This window comes from Petaurus breviceps, unplaced genomic scaffold (assembly GCF_028583685.1).
Source record: "Petaurus breviceps papuanus isolate PSGF00001 unplaced genomic scaffold, PetGlider_PUasm1.0 175, whole genome shotgun sequence".
In the NCBI taxonomy this organism is placed as follows: domain Eukaryota; kingdom Metazoa; phylum Chordata; class Mammalia; order Diprotodontia; family Petauridae; genus Petaurus; species Petaurus breviceps.
The window spans coordinates 57,032,346-57,057,551 of NW_027185764.1; the positions used below are offsets into that span (position 1 = coordinate 57,032,346).

General features: G+C 35.0%; 1 protein-coding gene across 1 annotated transcript in view; it reads right to left on the reverse strand.

Annotated features, from left to right (window-relative positions):
- Positions 1-25,206, reverse strand: part of ST8SIA4 (ST8 alpha-N-acetyl-neuraminide alpha-2,8-sialyltransferase 4) — a 135,365-nt gene that overhangs the window by 35,991 nt on the left and 74,168 nt on the right. The window contains exon 4 of the mRNA XM_069085171.1: positions 20,973-21,266. Within this exon, the coding sequence (XP_068941272.1) occupies positions 20,973-21,266 (294 nt within the window). The remainder of the gene's footprint in view (positions 1-20,972; positions 21,267-25,206) is intronic.

The following is a 25,206-nucleotide window of genomic DNA, read 5'->3' on the forward strand; positions in this document are numbered from 1 at the left end:
GAGAGAGAGAGAGAAGACAAAGAAGAGAGAGGAGAGATGGGGCTAAAGCAGAGCCTAGGACTAGGTGAACAACCACAGTTAGGACACATGATATTGATGATGAACAAGTAAAGACAACCAATAAGGAATGGACAGAAAGGAGGGAGGAGAACTGAGAGTAGTTTTAGAGAAAAACAGAGGTGAGAAAATATCTAGGAGAACAGTTGGTTAATATGGCAACCATAACATAATTTTGAGAAGGATAAAGACTGAGAAAAGACAAACATATTTGAGAATTAAGAGATTAATGGCAATTTTGAAGGGAGGAGTTTTGGTTGCATGATGAAGTAAAAGGTCAGAATATAAAGACCTGAATTAGAGGAGAAGTGGGGTCAGCACACATAGACACCTAGGTGGCTGGCTCAGTAAATAGAAAGCTGGGTTTGGACTCAGGAAGATTCGAATTCAAATTCAGCTTCAGATATTTACTAGCTTTGTGACCTGTGCAAATGACTTAATTTCCCTCTACTTTTCTTTATTCAACTTTAAAATAGGGATAAAAACAGCATCTACTTCCCAGGGTAGTTTTGAGGATCAAATGAGATATTTGTAAAGTGCTTGGGATAGTGTCTGGAACATAATAGGCATGATATAAATGTCTATTCCTTCCCCTAGAGGGTTTTTTCTAGGAGTTGTTTGAAATAGGGAGGTGAAATAATGGGACAGGAGTTTGAAGGAAGGTAAGTTCTAGTGAGAGATTGTTGCTAGTTTTTAAGGATGGGAAAGATGGGCATTTTTGAAAGCAGTATGGCAGAAAAAAACAACACTGGTAGATAAGGAGAGATTGAAGAATAGATACAAAGGGGGAACGACTGTAGTCGCAATCTATAGAGAAGTCAGGAGCTGATGGAGGAAGAATCTGCATTATGTAGAGGGGTTGGGGGTTGGAGGGGATGGGCTATTTTTGCTATGAGATGGTGCTTCAGGTAAATTTTCCCCTTCCCCACTGTTCTCTTCAGTATGGGAAGTTTGATTCAAAATCTATACCCAAGAGGGGAAGAGAGGTGTCCAAAAAGAAAGCCACAATTCTAAGGAAGAAACCAAGAATAAAAGGCACCATCCTGTGGGAGCTAGCCAAGACAGAGTAACTAGTTCTCCTCCTAATAAGAAAAACACCTCCTAAACCCACAGAGAGCTAGAATCACACAGGGTGCCCCCCCCGCCAAGACCTCTCAGTAATCCAGCCTACCTGTTAAGGCAGTAACTCATATACTAGAACTCTGCTATACGACCAAAGGGTTTTGAAAAGTTATTTTTTTTTAAGTTCACTATCATAAACATTATAGGCAGGGAAATAAATTATAATGATATCAAATGATCTGGCATAAAATCATGTGTTATTATCAGTGATGGAAGGAATATTTAATGATTTACATTAATTGAAGGGGGAGAATTTATATGGAATATACCATCTGTGAATATCCTGTGACACTGGTTCCTTTGCATCTCTGTCCTAAAGACTGCCCTATTTTTGCTCTATATATTTTGGACAATGACAAAGCTGGTGTCAGGACATCCCAAGCTCTATTCACCACCTGCTCCTTTCTTCCCTTTAGGGAATACTCATACATTATTCTGCCTTTTTCCCTCTCGGAGCTCACATAATTTTATTATAAGCAATCTCTTCTTTGCCTAAATACATATATCCTATTTTTGTATATGTTTTTATCTCTATTAGATTTTCAGCTCCTTGAAGTCAGGAACTTTCTTTACTTCTTTATATCCCCAACATTTAGCACAATTACTGGAACAAATGAAAAGCTAAATAAATATTTCCTGATTAATTGGTTTATCCCCTTCAAATCTCATTTATACTTTCCCTTCCTATTCTTGTCCAAAAACCTTAGAAAAATCTCTGACCTCCCTTGTTTTTCTCTCCGCATTCTATTTGTGAGCTAAAAACAGTAATAAACCTTATCATGTGATATAAATATTACAGACATATCAAGGTAAAGGAAAACCATATAGTTTGAAGCTAAAGACCTAATAACATAAAAGCCTAAGGTCCTTGAGATAATGTACAGAATGTCCACTAAAGTTTCTTTCTCTTTTATTTAAAACTTTTTTTTCAATCAAAAATAGTATTCAAGAAAAACGAGCCTAAGTGAGATGCCAACAATTTTTTTTTAAAGACTATTTAATCTAATTCTGGTTTTTAGATTCCTTTAATCTCTAATATTGAAATGATACTGATTTTCTGTTTTGTTTACAAATATACAGTATTTTAGATCTATTATAAAAACAATTAAATGGATTTGGAACTGGCAGGGACTTCAGAAATAATCTAGTCCAACTTCCTCAGATAACAAGTGAAGAAACTAAGGCCCAGAGATGCGAAGGGACTCATCTGAGATCTTCCTTGACATGTACCAGAGACAGGATTTGAATCTAGTTCTTAACTAGCTAGACTTTGGATGGTTCCAATAAACTTGGATCTTAATCATTATGCAGAATCTTTTTTATTACAGGAAAATGTGTTGTTTCATACCACCAACTAACAAAAAAATAAATAATTAAATTTCAGAGCACAACACATTTGTATTTTGGAGACTGCCTGTATCTGGGAAATATTTGTGAGAAGCATACATTTTCTCCTATTTCATGAGGCTCTTTCAAACATAAAGCATACTTACTTAAATATTGTCATTTCTCTGAGTAAGAATATATATATATATATATATATATATATAGTAATACAGTTGGTGAAATTCAAATAGTCAAGTGACATATCACTTTAGTGACAGAAGTGACATGTTAACTTTTATTATGCCATTTAAACAAAGCTATTATTGCTTTGGTTACATATCAATTTCATTTCTCTACTTGATATTTGAAGGTACATATTGTGGCTAATATTGTTCAATAAAAGTGTGTGTATCTATACATATATGTGTGTATATGTATACATATACAATGTATGTTGTATGGATATGTGTGTACACAACTGTATGTGTGTATATATATATCCTTATCTATTATGTCTATCAATCTATTATCTAAATGCATTTCCAGACGAGCCTTTTATATGTACAGGAGGTAACAGAGAAGATTGGGATTCAGGGGGTTATGTTTAATTCAAGCTTTTCTCCTAGGTAACTTATTTGAGGTGGGGCAAGTTATTTAACTGGGTCTTGGGTAACTCATATGGAAAATAAAGGTTTTGGACAAAATGACTTCTAATATTCCTGCAGTTTAAAGAGTCTATGAGTTCAGTGGGATTTTTGTACATACATGTGTGTTTAAGCACATATGTAGACGTGTGTAAATATATGTGCACATATATGAATGTGTAATCTAATTGTATAGCTATGTAAGTATATAAACTTGTGACTGTATCAAAATATATCATTATATTCATACACATATTTTCCCCAAAATATCTAGCCAAATATATATATATATATGCATTAAATATAATATGTACATACTACTATACATCTTAATCTGTTTCCATCACTTTAAACATAGCAGGTTCTATATATGTAATATAGATGTAGCTTTAGCTATATATTTTGACACAGCTGTAATTTCATATGTTTATATGTGTATACACATAATTTTATAATGGCATATATCTGCCTATGTTTATTGTACTTACTTTAAAAGTTTTCTTACATGTTGACTTAGAGCTTTAAATTTAAAAAATATCATTTTGAATATCTAGAAATCATTTTAATTTGTCTTAATTAAATGATCACAGGTTTAGAGCTTGGAAATCACCATTTTACATATAAGGAGACTGAGATCAAGAGAAGTCGAGTGATTTGACCACAGTAACATATATAGTAGATGATAAACCTGAAATGTAAACCCAGGTTCCCCAGCTCACAATTCCTGCTCATTCCACTGTATCTTATTACCTTTGTGCACATAGCAGCTAATCCTTACCATATCTGAATTTTTTAACTTTTTTAAAAATGGAAGAGAAAGAAGAGGTAGGTCTCCAACCTGTTCTGACAATCTTCTATGGAGGGCTTAAAGAAAGAAGTGAGTAAGAATTAACAGGATGAGAAGATTTGGAAGAGTTATGTCTTTGCCAATGGAAAAAGGATATAAATTGATTAGATGATGAATTCATTAATGTATATGAAATAATTATTCTTTTAAAATCAGTGGTTTGATTATGTTCAGCAAGCACTATATCCACTGAGTGGATACCAGCTGCCTCATCACTGACCTTCAGCTTCTGATGAAGTCTTATTTGGGCTTCCCCTAACATATTAAAGCTAATACAATCACAGGCGTCATTGAGAGGAAGAGCTTCCAGGAAGAAGGTAATAGTCCCTCTGTAATTTCCCATGATGAATATCACATCCCGACCAGCACGTTCAGTTCTGGGAAGTTCAAGAAGTATAGTTAAAAGGTAAACAGCATTCAAGGGGGGGGTAATCAGGATGGTGATGTGCCTTCATGCTGTATGTGACATTTGAAGATCATTTTAAACAACAGAGATCTTTAGTCTCGAGAAGAAAAAGAAAGGGCCTACGGTGGCGGGGTGCATAAAATAGCTTTCTTCACATATATGTAGAGACATCCTTTGGAAGAAAGGTAAAAGATGTTCTGCTTGAACCCAGAGGGCAGAACCAGGAATAATAGTAGACAAATATGGTTTGATGTAAAGAAGAAATTTTCAACAATTAGAGGTATCCAAAAGCAGAATGTTTTTTTTTTTTTTTATTTAGAGAATTGCTTCTTGGGTCTGTTATGTTATAATGGGAAGTTTGGGTAGGTTATAGGTTGGATTAAATGATTCTTCAGGGCCCTTCTAGATCTAAAATTCCCTGATTCTGTGGGGGAAAAACACATTATGTTTTGTCTCCTTACCTCACTCAGGCTGGATATGCAGCAATAGCGCATGGGCCTGACACCACTGCCTATGAGTATGTAAGCTTTGGCAAGCTCTTTTTCCAATCTGGGCCAGATCTTAACGCTGTAAGTGGCCTGGAGGCTCTCCATTCCTGAGGGCTCACCACATTCCTGCTGGACTTTGTGAAAAGCCCTACCCCAGCTTAGAACTCCCCTACTCTAGTGACCCACTGGCCCCAGACTTCCCAGTCATCAGAGAATACAGGCATGTATCACCACGCTCAGACAACATTGATTTTAATATGCCTATGTTTTAATATACCTATTTTTGAGGGTGTGGGGGTTCAAAGACAAGTAAACATGGCCATTTGAAATGGGAATATTAAAGAAATGAAGGATTCATTTCATATGAGATGAGTTTTAGTATCACGTGATGGCAAATTCATATACTAAATCATACTCATAATGAATTTCTTAGAATTCATACTTAGTTATAATGTGGTAAATTTACAATGAAAGCAAGAGAGTAAATTACTACGGACCTCCAGGAATTGGAGCTGCCAAGTTCAACTTCAGAAATAATATGAAGAAAAGACAACTAATGGCCACCAATTGACTTTGTTCAGCTACTTAACCTGCCAAGGTTAAGAAAGATATATTTCTCCTTTTGGAGACGCATGGGGAATCCTCATTAATTATTAACATTCACCATAATAGTATGAGAAACATCAAGAAAGTTGAATCTCAAGACAGAGACAGAAAGGGAAGGAGAAAGTGAAGAATAAAGCACAAGAGAGTGAGAAAGTATAAGTGAGAAAGAAAAATAAAACAATTCAGATATCTGTAAAAAAAAAAAGTCACTTACAAAAACCTAGATTGTCAAAAGTTATCAGATATTCCTATTTGCGTTCCTAAACAAATAAATTCCTTTTTTTGATAAAGATTTCACTGGAAGTAGCTGCTATTATTTTTTAAAATTCTGGCAAAAGGAGCAAGAGAGGTAGGAAATACTAACTACAGTGGCTAGTAGCTTTTCTTAATCACCCAAGCAACTGCTAAATGAATATTTTTTTTTCCAATAGGTTCATGGTCAGTTTTATATTTGTTGTTATATAAAACAAAGTTATATAATATAATTTGCTACACAATGGCCTTGATGTTTTTGTATATCATGAAATAATTTAATTATGCATCATAACTTAATGGAAAAATAATAACATGTACTTGAGAATTTAATGCTGCCCTTATATGACCTTCTCTGGTGAAGTTATAAAACCGGTCATTAAGTTGGATCATTTGGGAATATCATACCACCAGCACCACCACCCCCAATGTACCTTCTGCTACCAGAGTTCAAAATCTAATGTGGATTATACTGATTATTTTTTTAGAAAAGAAAATTAGGGCTAAATGCTATTTCATTCTCCATGCAACCTAAACAGAAGTTTGAAGCCTATTTCCAAAAGAAATTTTAAAATATGAGCTGACTTCAACTTATTATAATAAAATATAAGCTATCCTGACTCTTGCTTCTGTACAAATGTGAGGAACAAGACTGGTTTTAATATCGTATCTAAACTCTATTTCATAAAAGTGAATTTTCCAGAAAAAAATATAATCCAAAAATATAAAAAAAATAATCCAAAATAAATCTGGGTTTTGGATGATCATTTTGGATGAGAAGTACTTAAGTATTATCTAAACAGTGATCCTACTAAAAAATTGATATGAGTGGTTTACAGATTATCTTGAAAAAGGGAAATGATTTTTACAAAAGCTGTAGCCTAAAAAAATAACTTCAATTACCATGCATTAACTTTAAAACAAAATACAGTACAGTTGTACTTTTACTACTACTACCACTAACACCATCATACCTTTTACTACTGATATTAGAATTACTTTTTTAAAAAAGACAGAAGGGAGTTTTCAGTTATCTGACTAATTCTTTAAAAAAAATTCCTATTTTAGATATACAAGAAATAAACGTTAACTATTATTTTGAATTTCCAGTTAGAAAAAAAATGAAATGAGTCAGCATGAGATATGAAAGGTCATTTAGAGAGTCAGTGTAGAAATGGGAATAAATGTGGCATTTCATAAATTCTAATCTGATGTTTTTTTTTCCTTTTCTTCCATACACTCTCTTCTTTTAAGATGGAAATGTGCTATCAGGAAAAATAAGTCTTATTATCTCCACAAATTTTATGTATTTGGATGATTTCAGCATAATGTTCTTCCCTCTTTATTCCTCCAGTATAGTTTGCTTGGATGCTTCACTAATTCTTGTGCATGTGAGTCCTAATGAATTCTGGGTACCAGAAAACCATGTTTATGGAATGGAAGATGTTGCATTTTCTTCAGAGCAGTAAAGGCTTAGAGTATGACCTGATAATGCAATAGTTGGGTCTACTGCCTGAGAACAATCCTAGGTAAATTTCTAGAGTTACAATATCAAAAGACTGGTTACCAGGGGACTTTTTTTCTTTAAATTTTAGCCACAGCACAAGCATGTAGAATGTTTACCAAGACAGGTAGGATTATTCTTTCTAATGGTGGAAGAATCTATACTCATGAAATTACCCATATTATAATGTGTTATCTTTATAAGTTCATTCTTATTAGAAATACAGAACCAAATTCTATCTTTCTCATCTGTCTTCCCCTAGTATGATTTCTCTCTGATCACCACCACCCCCAACTCACTATTCTCTACATCCATACATACTATAGAATAGTCCCAGTTGTTGTCATGCCCCTTAGCATGGTAAAAGGAAAGGGAATTTCAAGAAGCATGTTCAGGATAATTTCCCCAGTACGCAATCATTTGTTGTTATTCAGTTGTGTCTGACTCTTTGTGACCCCATTTGGGATATTCTTGGCAAAGACAACACAGTGGCTTGACATTCCCTTCTCTAGCTCATTTTACAGGTGAGAAAACTGAGGCAAACAGTGACTTGGTCAGGGCCACAAAGCCAGTAAGTATCTGAGACCAGATATGAACTAAGGTCTTCCTTATTCCAGGCCTATCACTCTATTCACTGAGCCACCCAGCTGCCTCCACAACCACAAATAGCCATAATTCTATCACAAGAAGCCTCAAGGCTAAAGTGAACCTACTGGTGTGTTTTTTTTTGTAGCTAATTCTGCCAACTAATGCTGTCCTATTCCTTAGTTCAGACAAACTAAACTTTCAATCCCTCTGAACAGTGATTTTTTTTCTTTTATCTTTTTGGAAGGGGAGAAGACAGGACAATTGGGGTTAAGTGACTTGCCCAAGGTCACACAGCTACTAAGTTGTAAGTGTCTGAGATCGGATTTGAACTCAGGTGTTCCTGACTCCAGGGCTGGTGCTCTATTCACTGTGCCACCTAGCTGCCCCTGAACAGGTGCCTTTTACTTATGTTTAGATGTTAGTTTACTCTATATCACCCAGAGGTTAGATCTGTATTCTTGTCTCTTGTCTTTATTGTCTCTCACTCTTACAAGGGAATTAGAGCATTACAGTTATTCTCTATGGCTCTGTGGCTCTGGCTTGCTATCTTCCTCAAATGGAGTGGCATGATTTAGATGGCTTAGGTACCAAGGTACAGAATTCAATGAGGTGAATGAATTTATAAGACTTCCAGTGACATCCACCTTAAAAGTGTCCTACATTGCTTTCCCTGACAAGTTCATTGTCTTCCATTATAAGACTGATTTCTGTTAGATATAGTTAAATATAACACAAAGAAGCCTGTCCTGTGATGGCAACGACATGAAGTGAATTTTGTCAAGGTGGGCCCTTGTCCGTGGAGTCTGCTTATGAGTAAGGAGGTAGCAAAAGATCACATGGAACAACTGATATTTCAGTTTTAACTTCCTCATTGCTGAGTGAGACTAGAAGAAGTGTAGTTATGTATCATCTAACCAGTTGGGAGACAGGAAAGGAAGCTTTTTTATGAAAAGAGAACTACTTCTGCAGTGCAGTGAAATAATGCTTTTCTGAGGAGCTATTTCCTTTTTTCAGTGAACGAGCCTTGAAATTGAAAATCAATTGGTTCTACAAAACTGAGTATAAATGCTACACGAAAGTTTGAGAATTAGTGATCGAATAAACAATCATTATAAAATAGTCTCTAATACATCCTCCTTCAGTTACACTTTTTATAAACAGGTATTATAGAAATGAAAGCATTATTATATTACGATTATTTCTTTTTCTATTTACAAGGTTTACATGAATTACTTTTTACTTCTCCCTAATTATACTGTTATTACTATGGTGAAAATTAATTTCATCTACCCCAGTTGGCTCTAGTCTTCCCTACCAGCATTAAGTTTTCATTTGCTTCATGATAAATAGCTATGATATTTCGTGTTTATCACAGCTATATAAGAAATTTGTCCCTGTGTAGAAGTCAATGCCAATGATACAGGGTTCTCTAAAAAAAAGGGAAACTATTTAAACTTCTGTCAAAATGCTTTCAAGAATTCATAACAGAGAAATTACAATGTTATGAACTATGCTATGTCAAACTCATTATGAATGAGGTCAAGAGAATTTACTTTTTTAGATACAAAGTGAAGTTAAGACTACAAAATATGGAGTGTAATGTAAATACCATCTGACAGATACCATAAAGGTTGAAATCTGAATCTTATCTGGTAGCTTGTTCAAGGTTAGCCTCTGCAATACAGAATTTAAGCACTTTCCCTTTAGTCAATAACATTTAGAGTTTCTATTTAAGAGATTATTATATAAAATATCCATTATACACACTTGCATTTCATAAATATAATAAACCAGAACATATTAATCCTATAAAAGCTATTGATTTTGCTATTTCACGTGCCACTGCTGTCATTGAATTTGTGTTGGTTAATTTATAATGTAATGACATATAATAAAAAGAAAATATTTTAATAAATGAGATCTATGTTTTTGGTGGAAAGGTCACTGTGCCAGAAAGGTTTGTTTTGACTTTGTATTTCTCTCAAAAGTAACACCAGAAATATCACAGTAAAGGAGTCTCATTGGAAACCCCACAAAAATAATAGGGCTGAGAATGCAGAGGTTGGTGACAAATTTCTGAGATCGTCTATTTTACTTTGAGTTTCAGTGCTGGGAAACAAGAAGAATCATTTTCCAACTCTCCAGCTGCCAAGAGATAAAGGCCACATGTTCCCCTCGCTTTGTAGACTGAAATGGAGGTTGACATTGAAACCTCTATAGTATTCTGCATAAAAGTCTCATATGCCTACATCTGATTGTGAGAGCTTCCCTGTCCTCATCAGAACTTTCATCAGGGCAGTAGTAGAAATAATAAAGCCAAACTTTTGTTTCTACATCAAATCAATGGGAGACAAAGAGAGGACGTAGTTTGACAGTATCTTGGCTATTCTGTCCTGTTTTCCAGAACATTTCCTTTCCCTTCCCTAGTGTTGCACAGTATAGTGAGAGCTGGTCTCCAAACCAGAACAGGAAAATGTACACTCAAGTCCTTCTTTTGATACATACTACCTGTGTGATTCTGGACAGGGAGTGTTCTGGACAGCTTTCTGAATCTAGAAGATGCAGAGGTGTTAACCTGCATTGCTGGAAGAAATTCCTTATTTGGAGCCCACTAGAGCAAATAAATAAGATGTCTGGTCCCTATTTCTATACCTTTTCTCTTCCCAGTCACAGCGTCCTTCAAAATTCATTAGCATGCCTGGCATGCTGAAGAAGCAGGACACTCATTTTCTCAGTATACTGAGTAGAAGTTGGGAAATCCAGAATAAGGTAATTAAAGAAATGAGGAGTCAGGAGAAATAGACATAGGTTAAGGAAGCAAAATTTTCTTTGAAAATATTATTTCTTACCATTAGCAGGAATTTATTTGAGCTACTTCATTTTACAATTATGGCACACATTTGATTATTTTTGTATATGTCATGTTTTGTATATGTCCTAAGATAGAATGTAGCATTAAAAAGGATGTACTTTCTGGGTCCAAAAGGGAAAGCAGAAAATTCAGCTGCTCTTTGGGAATTATTGAAAGAAAACTATGTACAACATATATGTGAGCTATGAAAGGCAAGTGAACTCATAACCGCTGAATTTTTTGGTGCAATTACAGAAGTATCTTACTGATTCAACGAATTTTTTTTTCCTAGAGAATTTCCACTTTCTTATTATACTGAGATACAAATGCCATGTATTGTGCATTACTAAGATGTTTGTATGAAACATATTATGTGTTGATTATTTGCCCAAAAGTATACATCTGATTAACTTTGTACTTGAAAGCATTTCTCCCATAGGCACATCTTCCAAATTTAGGGGAAAGGGCAGTGGAAGGAAGATTTTCTAGCTGAACATCCTGAAAAATGTTTTCAGTAATCATTCTTTGGAGAACTAATATTTATTAATGTTGATAGGTTATTTGACTTGAGCACCTATGAATTCTGTCATTTATTGTTCTTAATTGATTTAAACTCTTAAGCACTGAAAGATGTAAAGTAGTTTTGGTTAGCATCTTCAATACTTAATTAATATCATTATTTTTAAATTCTGCCTTTAATATTTATAAGGGGTGTGCATTTTTTCAAGTAATGTCAAAATATTTGTGTTACAGAATGACCTGTCATATTGTGACTGTTGCACATGAAACTCTAAATCAACTTCCTGCAAAGTTTTCTGAGTACTAGACTACACAGAGTAAAATGCAAGAAAGGACTTTATCTTCAATCAAAAATGGCAATATTATAAAAAGCAATGCATCTTATGTATTTTGGTCATTTCAGAGTAAACTAAAGGTAATTGTTAAATCATGTATAAAAAATATGACCTTTATAGAAAATTTACTATAATTCTGGCACAGATGCCTTCACATAACTGAATAATTTTCATAATCATTACTCTAAGACTCTATTGTATTGCATTATAATCCTAATTTAATTTTGGCAAATGTTACTGAACTGTTATGGAGTGAAGCCCAACTACATTTTTTTACTGCCCTTGAGAAGAAGTCTATAGGAATCAGAACTGTCAACATTCCTACTCTTTTTTTCCCATTAGAAAGAGTAGAGAAATACTAAAACTGAATAGCATTCTCTATAATAGTGTGCTTTGAAATAAGTAAAATGAAGAAAATAATACAAGAATTATAAAATATGTCCTCTGTAGCTGGATAATGCTGTATTCTATAATGGGAATTTATACTCTCTAAATTAAACCCTTTAAGCATTTTTGTTTTTATGTTTAGTGAATGGTCACTGTAAAATAGTCACTGATGGTAAAATTTGTCCCTGGAAAATATTTCTCATTACCAAAAACAGACCGGGGGCTATGAATATGTTGGAGCAGGAGAATGAAGTACAATGGAAATGCTCACTCCATAAACTGTTCCCATAAACTATCTTGACTTTTAGCAGGCTTTCTTTGCTCTCCTTTAATCTGAGAAGCCAATTTAAAGCTTAATATCATAGACAAAGGCTGTGTTCTACACCATGATAGAATACACTAGAGACAGGTTAGGCCAGAGTGGTAACTGGCACTCCCACTAGCTGGCAGTAAACATCATGAATGACTGTAAAACTCCAGGCTTTATACTTTTATAAAGGACCATGAGGTGAATCAAAATAGGGTGAAGTTTGATCAAGCCTTATGAAATAGATTAATTTTGTATTCTACATCCAATCAGACTTTCCTTCCTTTCCTTTATCCAGTCTCTTATTACCTCTTCTATTATTAACTCTGAATCACAAGGACATGGTTCTTCTGACTAGAGAACTTTGCCTTTTAAGAAGGCCAGAATGAAAAACGTATATGTAATCATACAGCTGGACTCCTAGCTCAAGAAAGCAAAATTCCCAGCATAAAAGAGACCAGTGTAAATAGGAGTAGGTGTTTAGAAATTTGGACACTAATTTAATCTCATTTTAATTTCTATGATGCTTTTGTTACTGAAGTTGAGAGAGATGGACAGAGAGAGAGACAGAAACAACTTCAGTATAAGTACATAGTTACTTCTAGGGCTATTGGTCCATTGCTTTCCCTTTCCCTTCCCTTAATGCATGGTCTATTCTTTTATATCAAACATTTGCTCAGAATGCAAGAAAAGTCATTTTATTTTTCTCTTTATAAAGGTTTGTCATTATGTATTATGAAAATATAAAGAGTAGAAAAAGTTAAAAGAAAGCAAAAAATCTTCCTAAAGTTAATCAATGTTAGTTTGCCAGGCATCCATAAATCAGGAGAGGGGAAGAAAGTGGAGAAAGGATAAATTTATCACCAGGTACCAGTAATAGAAGCAGTGAAGGAAAAAGCTCAAAACCCTTTTAGGTAGATTGCTCTTTAATTGGATCAGTGAGCCATATAAAAGTCCTGACTATTCAAGATTATATTCAGTTAGAAAAGACTACCCCATTCACTTGCAATTAGCTAGTGTCCCCTTCTCCTCTTCCCCTCCCCCCACACCTTCTGCTTTTTCTGTATGGGACTCAGAAGTTATAGTTTCCCCCTTCCAACAGGTTTCTGTTTCCAAGGATATTTTAGTCTCTCCTAGTCGAGAAAAAAAAATCCTATCACTTCCTTTGCCCATAAGGGGCTACATTATGAGTTTGAGGGATACTAAAACATATCAAATATTTCTAGTTAATGGATATTGCATAGATACTACTTTGGGAAGCTAGGAATTGTTCTTTAGAAAAACCAGCTACCACACAGATACATCCAATAGAGAAGCATATCTTGGTAAATAAATCTTTCAGATTAACTGAGAACACATTAATGTCAAATGATGACTCTATTTTCTTGTCAAAGAAATAAGCTTGAAACGCTCAAAAATAAGGGAAAAATAGCCTTATTTCTTGAAAGAAATCTTTTTAATAAAAAACAAAGATTTGTCTTTTTTCTATTTTGCATGGCTATGCTATAATTATATTCCTAAATCTATCCTCTTCAAAGTTATATTCTGATGAGGAACACAATTTCTGTAAATTCTACTATGTTGGAAAGGCTTTGAGTAAGGTCCTGGCAACATATCCACATTTATCACATTGGTTCAATTACTTTGTTGTGTGCTGCAGTTATACTGACTTTTAAAATTTTTCAAGACTAATTTTGTCAGAAAATAGTAAAATGTCACTTGCATACACATTCTTGAAAACTCTTCTCTCCACTCTCACCTTCTAGATGAAAGAGGATATTGAAATAGTAAACTTAAGCTTAGACATTATTATTTCATAAGCATAAATAGAATTTTCTTCTCATATCAGTCATTTAAATTAATCATTCATTCTTAAGCCCAAAAGTTTGAATTGTTTACAGGCATCAGGAAATCCTTAAATGGAGACCAAGTGAATTAAAAGCAACAGGAAAATGTTGTTCGAGAAACTTCCTGAAAACCACAGTAGCCAGGAACTAGAAAGTTTATTGAAAACGGCTAAGGAATTTTTTCTGTCTGAAAATACTTTTGAAAAAGGTGAGTTTTCATTTACATGGAACTTAGACACAGATTGACCAAAAATTTTAAAGAGAGGTAAGTGGAAGTAAAACCTAAGTAGTTAGCTGTAATTGTGTGGTACAGTTCAGATTATAGGCTCACTCTCAGGAAAACAAGATGGGTTTTACCTAGAGGTTACTAAGTGTGTTTCATTTCGGGGTTCTAGGAGGTAAGCTAAGGCACTGGGAAGTTTCTCTAATATCGTTGCTCACAAGCCACCATTTTGTTCTGTACACTGATTATCAGTTAGCTAGCTTTAATTAATTTTAAGAAACATATTTACTAAGATGGTATAATGACAATAGTTGGCATAAAACTTCTTCAGAAAACGGTGTCAGACTCTGTCTTTAAGTCCATACAGAATTTAGTGAAAAGCGGGCTGCAGCTTAAAGAGCAAATGTAGCAAAGGGATAATAGCTCCTGGTTGGATGCAAGACCTTTGTGATCTTTGTGAAGACTCATGAAGTTTCTCCTTGGATTTTTGAAGTTCCCTGCTGGATTCCAAGTGTCGAGGCCCTTTTAGAGTTCAGAACTGCATTTTTCTTCATTGGTCTTATTTGTCCTCTCTTAGCTACTAAGTGGATGCAGTGTTTGTTACTGGCACAGTTTGCCCAATGACTAGGTCTCTGGGTATATCCCATCCCTCACTCCCTTGCTGCACAAGAAGCCTGTAGTCAACAATATGTGACTCCTAAATAATTGCTAGAATCTTTTTATCTGATACATACATATAAAATGTATTCAATGGCTGTAAGCACTTCATTACTTTCAAATTTGTTTAAATAGGTTGATTTCACCTAATTTATAACTTTGATAAACTGATTAATCTAAACCATCCAAAAGCAGCTAGAAATTGCTAACACCTGTCTTATGACATTATTTGATTGATTCTACAACTCAATCAAATAGGTGTTTTCAGCTGATTAAAGTTACAAGGGCACAGAACCTCTTGATAGCTACGTTGACTGGGGTTGAGGTGTAGAACACTCTCTTATATTGGTAAAATAAAAAATCTTAAAGTAGTCAGTCACACGTCATTGTCTCCGGATGTACCTTCCTCCTTTTGGTCTATGGGTATTTGGAATTCTAGTTTGTACTGGGTTCTGAGAGTGATGATCAGAAGTTACTTGGGTGTGCCACTTCCAGCCCCAAATCAGGGACAAGGATGTAACTATCTTTTAGAACTCTTTTAGGTAATGTGACTTTTTCCTTACAGGAATTTCCCTAGTTATCACCTCTTTTCTCTCTCATAGCATTCCTGCTTTTCCCCTATTTCACCCTGAAGCTTCAGGGAAGATATTAAATATTTACCACACAAATTTGGGGTAAGTTAACTTTCACATCCCTTTTCACAATGCTTCCCAGCTGCGTGATTCAGTTAAACTAAGCATTATAAAGTAACTTTACTACTTAGAATATCAGGAAGCTAAGCTAACTAATGGTTCAGTCTCTTCTGACAAGTTTGCATTTGAGAACATGTTAATACGCACCTGCCAGAGAAATCAGTCTTGATTTTCACTCTCTCTAATGGACACTGAACTTAGAATAATTGCAAGACAGGGGCCGGGGAAAGGGAAAAGAAATGCAGGATCAAGGACAATTTGATGAAGGCAACAGCAAAGACTGTAAGGGCAGGTAAGAGCAGAAGATTAGAAATCACAACAGACCAAGATCAGCTAATGGTACTAAGGGTCTGGCATTCACCTTGTCTATATGTGAATAAATAAAACAGAGGAATAAGAAGAGGACCACTGATGCTGTTGCCTTTTTGTTTTGTTTTGTTTCCTGTTAAGAGAAAGAAGAGGATCCAAGAACTTTGTGATAAGAGAATTTCAGTACTGCTATGGTAGCTGAAGCCTTTCTGATATTAGCTAAGATCTCAAAAGATTAGTGTAGGTGATTAGCCGGTTAATAACAGGATAATTTGTGACTCAGCTTATTGCCACTGCTCCCTGCCCCCCCCCATCTTTCCCGCCCCCATTTATTTAAGCCCTTGAATACAGCTATCTGGTTAGTTCCTTCTCTGTTTGCAAAAAGATCATTAGCTAAATCCCCTTTTACTTGGTGGTGAGTTCATTATTTTACATTAAGCAGATCTTCCATTCTTCTATTTGTTCTTTGATGTATAAATATTGACCTCCCCCTTATGCCCTCCATAGAAAATTTCAATTGTCTCCATCCTGAATGGACCTCACACAGAATTTTATTTGTCTCTGTATTTGCCTTTCAATACTTTTGACTTTACTCCAACTAAAATTATAAATATCTATTCCCATTTCATTTAACATGACTTTGGAAAAAATTTCACTACATTAAAAAGCACCAAGAATTATACTGACTTACGTGATTAATAGTCTTCTATGGAGAGATAAATTTAAAACACAACAATTTCGTATCAATGGTAGTTTAGAGATAGAAAACAATCATACTGCTCGGAACTTGAATTTAAATAATGAATTATGATCATATGAAAGCTTCTGAGATGATACCCCAAGGCTAAAAACGATAGCTGTGCATTTATGTGTGTGTGTTTGTAAAGAGGGCTTATTTGTGATTACTGTCTTAATTACTTGAGCTTTCTATATAGCACTGATTAAAAAGGTAGTCTGACTTCAGTAATGTGATTCTATGTGGACTGAAAATGTCTGTTCTGGGATCCCTAAGACCTTCACGAAGGTCATCAAATTTTATTCATCAACAGAGGAAATGAAACTCTCTGAGTGAGGCTATTATTTTGTTAAACTGTATTTATCACAGGGCTTGTTGATAACGAACACAAATGAAATATAAAAAGACACTTAAAGAACAGGCCTTGGGGGAGCTTTAACCTTGCTTTAAAGACCTGTTCATCTTTTGTTTCATCAGTGATTCATTCATACTGCCTTTTTTTTTTTCTGGGGGCTTCATGCAGCTCTCTGTATACTTAGAGAGTATGTTTCAAGTAGCTAGAGTCCATTATCTGTTGAAGCAGTTATGTGCTGCCTTTCACAAATACTGTGTGAACATTTTTCCCTTCTATTTCCACGGTGTAAGGGAGCTGTGGGTACTTTCTCTGCTTGATTTATTTTATACACATCATCATATATACTGCTTCTCCAGAGCTATATCTTGCACTTGGCTACTGCAAAGGACTTCCTCAATCATCTGGATCATAAAGAGGGAGCAGTAGCTCTCCCAACACAATAGGAACAAACTGAGGGGCCACCTGTGGAGCTAGAAGAGACACGAGCTCCAATTCCAGCTTGGCTCGGGCTCAGCAATATCCCAAACTATTAGCCTAAGAAGTGTAATATTGGTTTCCCCAGGGGAGAGTTTTAGAAGGATCACTCCTTGGAACAAGCCTCTCAGGACTCCATGAAACAGCTTAGATTCACGTTGGGTTTGGAAGAAAAGTGAACAGAATAAAAATAAATTCAGTGCCGTGATGTACTAATTATTTTCTAAATGGCTTTGCGACTGTGCAAAATTTGAGAGAAAAGCTCTTATTGAATGCATTTGTACCCGAGATCAGAGGAGGTTTTTCCTTTGTTCCACAGCATTACTGGATCTAATCTTAGTAATCGTACAAAACTTTACATGGCCTTCCAACTTGCTGAGCTAGCTCAGACTCCGCGATGCTTTTCTTTTCATTTTTCAGCGGTAAAAATGCACTGAGACACAAGAATATGGCTTTAAGGTGTGTTTAGCTCTAAACCAGATCAACCTTATCATTTACCATTAGTTTCCTCTCCAACTAGACAATGCACAGTTCAGTATTTTACAAAATTTTCTTTAGAATGTTATAAAAAAAATTCCTCTATAAAACTAATGGGAATATAAGGGATGTGTGTGTGTGGGGGGGGGTGGTGAAGGGAGGAGGAAAAGAGAGACTGATGGACATGGGACAAAAATTAATACTGAAATGTCAGACATTATGGAGATAAAGTATTTTCCCAAGGCTGTGACTGGCTATACATTGAAAGGCAGTATGGTATAATAGAAAGGATACTGGGTTTTCAGTCTAGGGCTACCTGATTTAAAATTCTGTCTTTGTATAAACCAGACCTGTCAGTTATTTAACTTCTGTGAGCCTTAGTTTCCCTAATCAGCCAGGTGCTGCAGTGGTTAGAGCAGTGCCCTGGATAGAGTAAAGAAGACCTGAGTTCAAATCTGGTCTCAGATACTTGGTGTCTGTGTGATTCTGGGCAAATCACTTAACCTCTGTTTGCTTAAGTTTCCTTATCTAAATAAGGCAATAACATCATCACTTACCTTCCAGGGTTGTTGTGAGGCTCAAATGAGATAATATGTGTAAAGTATGGTTCTTGGAAAATAGCAAGTACTTAAAGTAAGAATTTTTTTCCCCTTTCTCCCCATCTCTAAAATGGAGTAATAGTTTAAACTGTGGGATTGTTAATTTAGAGATCAAGCAATCTAATCCTGTCATGTTATAGATGAGGAAACTAAGGCCCAGATAAGTTAAATGACTTTGCCCAAGGTCACATACATAAATGGGACTCAAATCTAGATTGACAGTCTTTAGAGATAGAGAACATCTTCCACTGCACCACACAACATCTAAGAAGTCATTAGGCTACTCACTGTGTTTGGAAAATATCATGTGCATATCATTTCTAACATTGAATGTAGGAGTATGTGCATATGTATACACCCCATCTTCCAGCAGTGCTAGAGGGGTGAGGGTGAGGGAATATATTGAGAAAACTTTGCTGACTGAAGAAAATTATCTTTGCAGTAAACCTCCCAGAAGCCTCCATATCAGCTCTGTGATATGAAAACATTATATATGTACTTGAATATCAGTTATTACTACTCTTCAGATGAGTATCATTTTTTTCATATAGCAACTGATATTGCTTGGGTAACATGTGCTTGCAGCATGCATAATATTAAAAGGCTATAGAAGATTTATGAGACTAGCAGGTGTGGGGAACCTGCGTCCTCGAGGCCACAAGTGGCCCTCTATGTCCTCAAGTGCCACGCTCTGAATGAATCCAAACTTCATAGAACAAATCCCCTTGATAAAAGGATTTGTGCCATAAAACTTGAACTCAGTCAAAAAGCCACACCCAAGGACCTAGAAGACACATGTGGCCTTGGGGATGTAGGCACCCCACCCCTGTGGGGCTATGAGATCCATGATCAAATGTGCTTCTCCATCAATATTTGCTTTCATTTGTGTTGGTGCAGTGGTTCTTAAATTTTTGGATGTGTCATGGAACCCTGAAGCAGGTTGGCAAAGCCAGTGAACTACTCTCAAAATGTTTTCAAATACATAAATTGAATAACATTACAATGGAAACTAATCATACCAAAATACAGTTATGAAAATAGATATTTTTAAAAAAATATTTGACCCCAGGTTAAGAACCTCTAAAGTTTAAAAAGGAATACCTAGAGTGAACAAATTTCCTCACAAAGTTGTTGTAAAGATTAAACAAGTTAATGTACAGAACGCACTTACTTTCCAAACCTTATGATGCTTAAAAAATATCTGTTATTATTACTCTCCATGTGATCACATAGTTTTCATATAACAAATGGTATTACTTGGAAAATGTGTTAAGAAACCATAGGTGGTTATTCCTCTATCATACACACTTTCTCTTCCTTAATTTATATCTCACTTTTCTATACAAACATTCAGAGAATACATACTTTATCAGTCAAAGAGGGACCCAAAAACAGTGTTGAGAGACATTCATTCTTAGGAGGAAATTTTCAAAGGTTTATAACAAGGGATCTGTTAAATCCTTGAAGAAAAGAGTAATTAAAAAACAAACCAGTTTATATACAATTCTAACTGCAGTTTATGAATTGCAGTTCTTTGATACTAAAATGGGTATCATAACAGTTTTTTTAAGCACTAAGTTAGACTTAGTTTAAATTACTCAACTTCGGGAGTTGGAAAACCATCTCAATAGCATTTAGGGTCTGGGTCTCTTTGCTCCATATGTGTTTAAACAACCACTGGAATGCAAGCAAGACTGAGTTAGACCCTTTGTGTCACATCTTAATGGGAATTCTCTGTCTTTGTCCTCTCTCTCTCTCTCTCTCTCTCTCTCTCTCTCTCTCTCTCTCTCTCTCTCTCTTTTCTTATCCTTAACAAAAGGAAGTGTTGTCTTAATTCATGAGGACAGCATCTGTGACTTTTGGTGGGGAAAGCATTAAGGATTATTAGCTCAGCCAGACTTCTCTCTCACTGGTAGGCTTATTTCTACAGATGGGACTTAATTGCTCCTTAAATATGCCTAGCACTTATGTCTCTACAATATTGCCCACTAGCCATTTGGCTCTTCTGCTATTTTTTTTCCATACTTAAAACTCATAAATTATGTTGGGAAGTTTTTGTTGTTGTTGCTATTCATATATTCTTCATTGGTCAAAGGGAAACAATATAATCTATATTTTGTTCCTGAGGCACTATAAAGGAAGTTCTAAAATTTAATCTCTTACTTTCCTTGACAAAGGGGATATAAGGAGATACATACTTATAACCAACCTGTCTTAGTTCATGAAAAGAACAATCTTATTATAAAAATATTTGAAGTAAAAAGTCTATTTGAAAGTTTACTGAGGCTGTTTTCCATCTAGGAAAAATTTTAAGTTATGAGTTCCATTGTGTCAAGGACAGACCAGTCTTTTCCAGACACTTACCCTCTGACAGCATGAATAAGTCTCAGTGATGGATAGGCAGTTCGCACTTTCAATTTATTCTTAAGGATTAATGCATTAACCCACTCCACATGCTTCTCTCCTCCTTTGACCATGAAAGCAGGGATCCAAAGGACACTGTCATTCAGCATAGATAGTCTATGCACAAATTTTTCTCTGTCACTCTCATTCCGAAAGCCTCCAAATGCTCTTTGTACAACTGATGGATTCATGGTAATAAAATCAGATTTAGTTCCCACATCTGCAGCAAACTCCACCACAGGAGCTAGATTGCACCTGAAGAGGAAGAAATTAATGGACAAATGAAAAATAAATATGAAACATTCACTCATATAAGGGTGTGCATGAAAAGAAGGGCTGGAAATGAACATACAAAGATGTTTCATACCAGGTGAAGAAAAAAATACTAATGGTACCCAGCATGATTTTACGCAGTGTTTTAATAAACCTGAAGAACACCACTTACTTTTCCAAGAGTTCTAAAGATGACTAGCTAACTAGTATTTTAAAAATTAGCTTCTTAAAAGAAAATCTGTAGCCAGAAAGCAACTAATAAAAATACCACTCATTACTTTCACTGAACTTACTATCCAGTGATACTTTTGACTCATGCATTAACAAAACCTTAATGCCTATCATCATTTGACCTGCAAGATCTTTAATCAATGAGGACTCTTTTTGTCCTTTTTAGAAAATACGCAACCTGAATTATATGCTATACTATATGGAATAAACTATGCCAGTATTCCTTCCCAAGTCAGTCAGCTGTACAATTTATATAAAATACTTTTATGAAAACAATTTTGTACAAATAGAGTTTAAGGGGAAAGGGTAGTTTCAAGCAACATTGTTTTCATATTAATCCAAAAAGGTCTTCTATAAGCCTCATGTGGCAGATTTGGAAGAGTTGGTAGAAACAAGTTAAACTAGAGATATCAAAATAAAATATATTGCTTTGAGATTTTAAGTAGCAGGGGAATTTTTAATAGCGCACACCTTAGGGCACCTTATTTATCAAAGAATTAAGTTGGGGACATGCTTATTGGTTGATAACACTTAGAAGAAAAGAAACATCAATACATAGCTTGAAAGTGTTATTTCAAACAGGGAACTGAAATAACTCTGATCCTGGAACAGAAACCCTTGGTGGATAAGATTTAAATCACATTCAGTTGATTATGAAATCTAACATATTTTAAAGCAAATTTTCTTTTAGAAAAAATGTTTAAATCCAATTCAACTCACTCTAATATAAAATACATCTATGTTATTTTTAGAGTAATGAATGAAATAGCAAGATTGTTCTTTCCAATTTTTGAAGTACTTCTGCACATTAACAGCACCAGCTCATTTTTTTTCTTATAGATTTCATTACATTAAATCCTCAAAACATTCAAATTTCAATTAAAAAGTAAGGTGTATAACAGGGCTGATAAAGCATCTGAATATATAATGTCTTTTTCAAGTTAATTAATTTTCTACCATAACTTTTTTCAGATATGTATACATGAAAGGCAAAACTAATTTCCCATCCTTCCTTTCACACCTAAATAAGCAAAGAAACACTATGATATCCAGTCCCAAACACGAAGAAAAGAAGCACAAATTATTACATGTTATTATTCATTTCTTCTCTCTCTCTCTCCCTCCTCTCTATCTCTCCCCCCTCTCTTCTCCTCTCCTCCCCTCCCCCCCCGCCTCTCTGTCTCTGTCTCTGTCTCTCTCTCTCACCACACACACACACACACACACACACCATGACCTTTACACTTTGCTCCTCCAAACCCTCACCTACAGTTAAGTTTCTCAGTACAACTTCAATCTGGCAAAAAGAAAGGTACTGGAAAAGAACAGCCTACCACCGGTAGCAACTGGATATAAAATCACTTTATTTCTCTGAATAATGAGTAAAAAGGTAATCCTTCAATATTCAGAAAAACTGTCAAAGCCCGATCCAAGCTGATTATTTCAGTTACTTAGGGAGTGTCTACATCATTATAAATGCTTCTTCCACTGAGAAATAATTAGAAAACTTAACATTTCGGTTATGTGCATTTTTGAGGAAAACATCTCTTTGACTTTCTGTTTTAATAGAAATTTAGTAATTTCATTTCACAAGATTTCCACTCTGGAAAAAATAGTATTTGTTACTTCATTTCCTCCATAACTACAGAAAGAGTCAACAAATCTAAGCTCCCATGTTTTATCATTCACTTTGCCATTATCCATCCATTTACTCCTTTGTCTTCACCATTATTTCACAATTACATATTTCAAAGTTCTTTGGATTTCATTTTTATTCATTTACCTCCCAAAGCTCAATAATATTGTTGATTTGATGTGGAAATGTCTCTGAAAAGTAGGACATTTAGGACTGTGAGATTTTAAAATGATAGGATTATACACTAGAAAACATAAACAAACTAACATTTTCTTAAATGTAGAGACAGAATGATACAATGGAAAGACCAACGAACTGGACGTCAGTCTGACAGAAATTAGCTATATGACGTTGGCTCAGTCATTTTATCGCTTAGCTTTAGTCTAGTTTTGTTTTGTTTTATTTTGATCTTTAAAATAATATCCTATGATTGAATGATTGAAGATAAATGTGACTATTGAGGTGAGGGCTTAGATATTAAACTGATTTTGTTCTTAGACAACATCTAGCATCTCTCCTTCTCCATTCCCTCCACTTCCCAAAAGGCCATCAATCAATTAAGATGAATTATTAAGTTCCTATATATGCAGAAAATAAGCTAGGCATTGTGAGGGATACACAATAGAATAAGACATTCTCTTGTTATTGCTGAGTTGTTTTTCAGTCATGTCCAAATCTTTGTGATCCCATTTGGAGTTTTCTTGGCAAAGATATTGGAGTAACTTCTTTCAGATGAGAAACTGAGGCAAACAGAGTTGTGACTTGCCCAGGGTCACACAGCTAGTAAGTGTCTGAGGCTGGATTTGAATTTACAGAGAAGAGTTTTTCTGACTCCAGGCCCAGCTTGCCCCTAAAATATTCACCTAACGTTTGAACAGTTAACAGTGAGAAGACATACTAGGACTCAGAAGAAATTTAGCTGCTAATGCTGTTTTGGTAATATGCAAAAAGTAATTCCAAGAAAGAATCTAGCTATGTAGACTTCATAAAAAAAAATTGATTAAAGCCTGAATTGTTGGATTTGAATAGATAGAGAAAAGATCTCCTAGGTTAAGAAAATGGTACAAACAGTGGTACAATCATAATGCATATGATAATAGCTAGAAAGAATTATTATTATCGTGAGTGTTTATTATTATTATTTTGCTATTAAAAACCTGGAAGTTTTTGAATATTTTCTTTGAACTTAAAATTTAAGGTCACATCAACATATGCCCCTGAATTACTGATCTGTTGGTTGAGTCAAGTTTTTCAGTCATATTAATAGCTAGTTGACTGCCACACAATTAATCAGAGCAGTCATTAAGACAGCAAAAATAACCACACCAGCTGTGCTGCACTCCAGTGGTCTTAGTCAGGTTTGTAGCAGCAATATGGAATTCAACACAACAAGCAAGCAAATGAACTGGTATGAAAGAATGTGAGTGGACTTAGAATCATAAATTTCTTCTTTATTTTTCCTTGAGAGACATAACATTCAAATGCTGGTAGTAGACAGCATATGCCTCAGGCTCTTATGTAGGAAAGCAAATGTGCTTCAAATGTGGCCCTCAGTCCCATAAAATTAGAGAGCAATCTGAAAAAAAAATATTTTAATGTCCTATGTCTGGCAGTGAAGGATGCTAGGCTTAGAGAAATGCTTATTGGGGTTTTATGCCAAATTCTGTACAGTCCCACTATTGTGCTTGATATACAAACACTCTCACTCTCTCGCTCAGTGTGTGTATCTATGTATGTATATATGCACACATGTGTTTGCATATATACACATATGTATATGTATACACACAAACATGCACACATGTAAACATCTGTATTTCACATGAGAAGTAAACATTTATATCTTCTGCAAAGTGATTGTAAATTCCCAACCAACATTCCAAATGACTAAGTGATCTTTTTCTAAAAGTTTCACAAACATATATTAATCCTATCAAACATATATAACAATATATTCAATGCTCTGGATTGTATTAAGCATTTAGGATTATAGATAGATAGATAGATAGATAGATAGATAGATAGATAGATAGATAGATAGATAGATAGATAGAT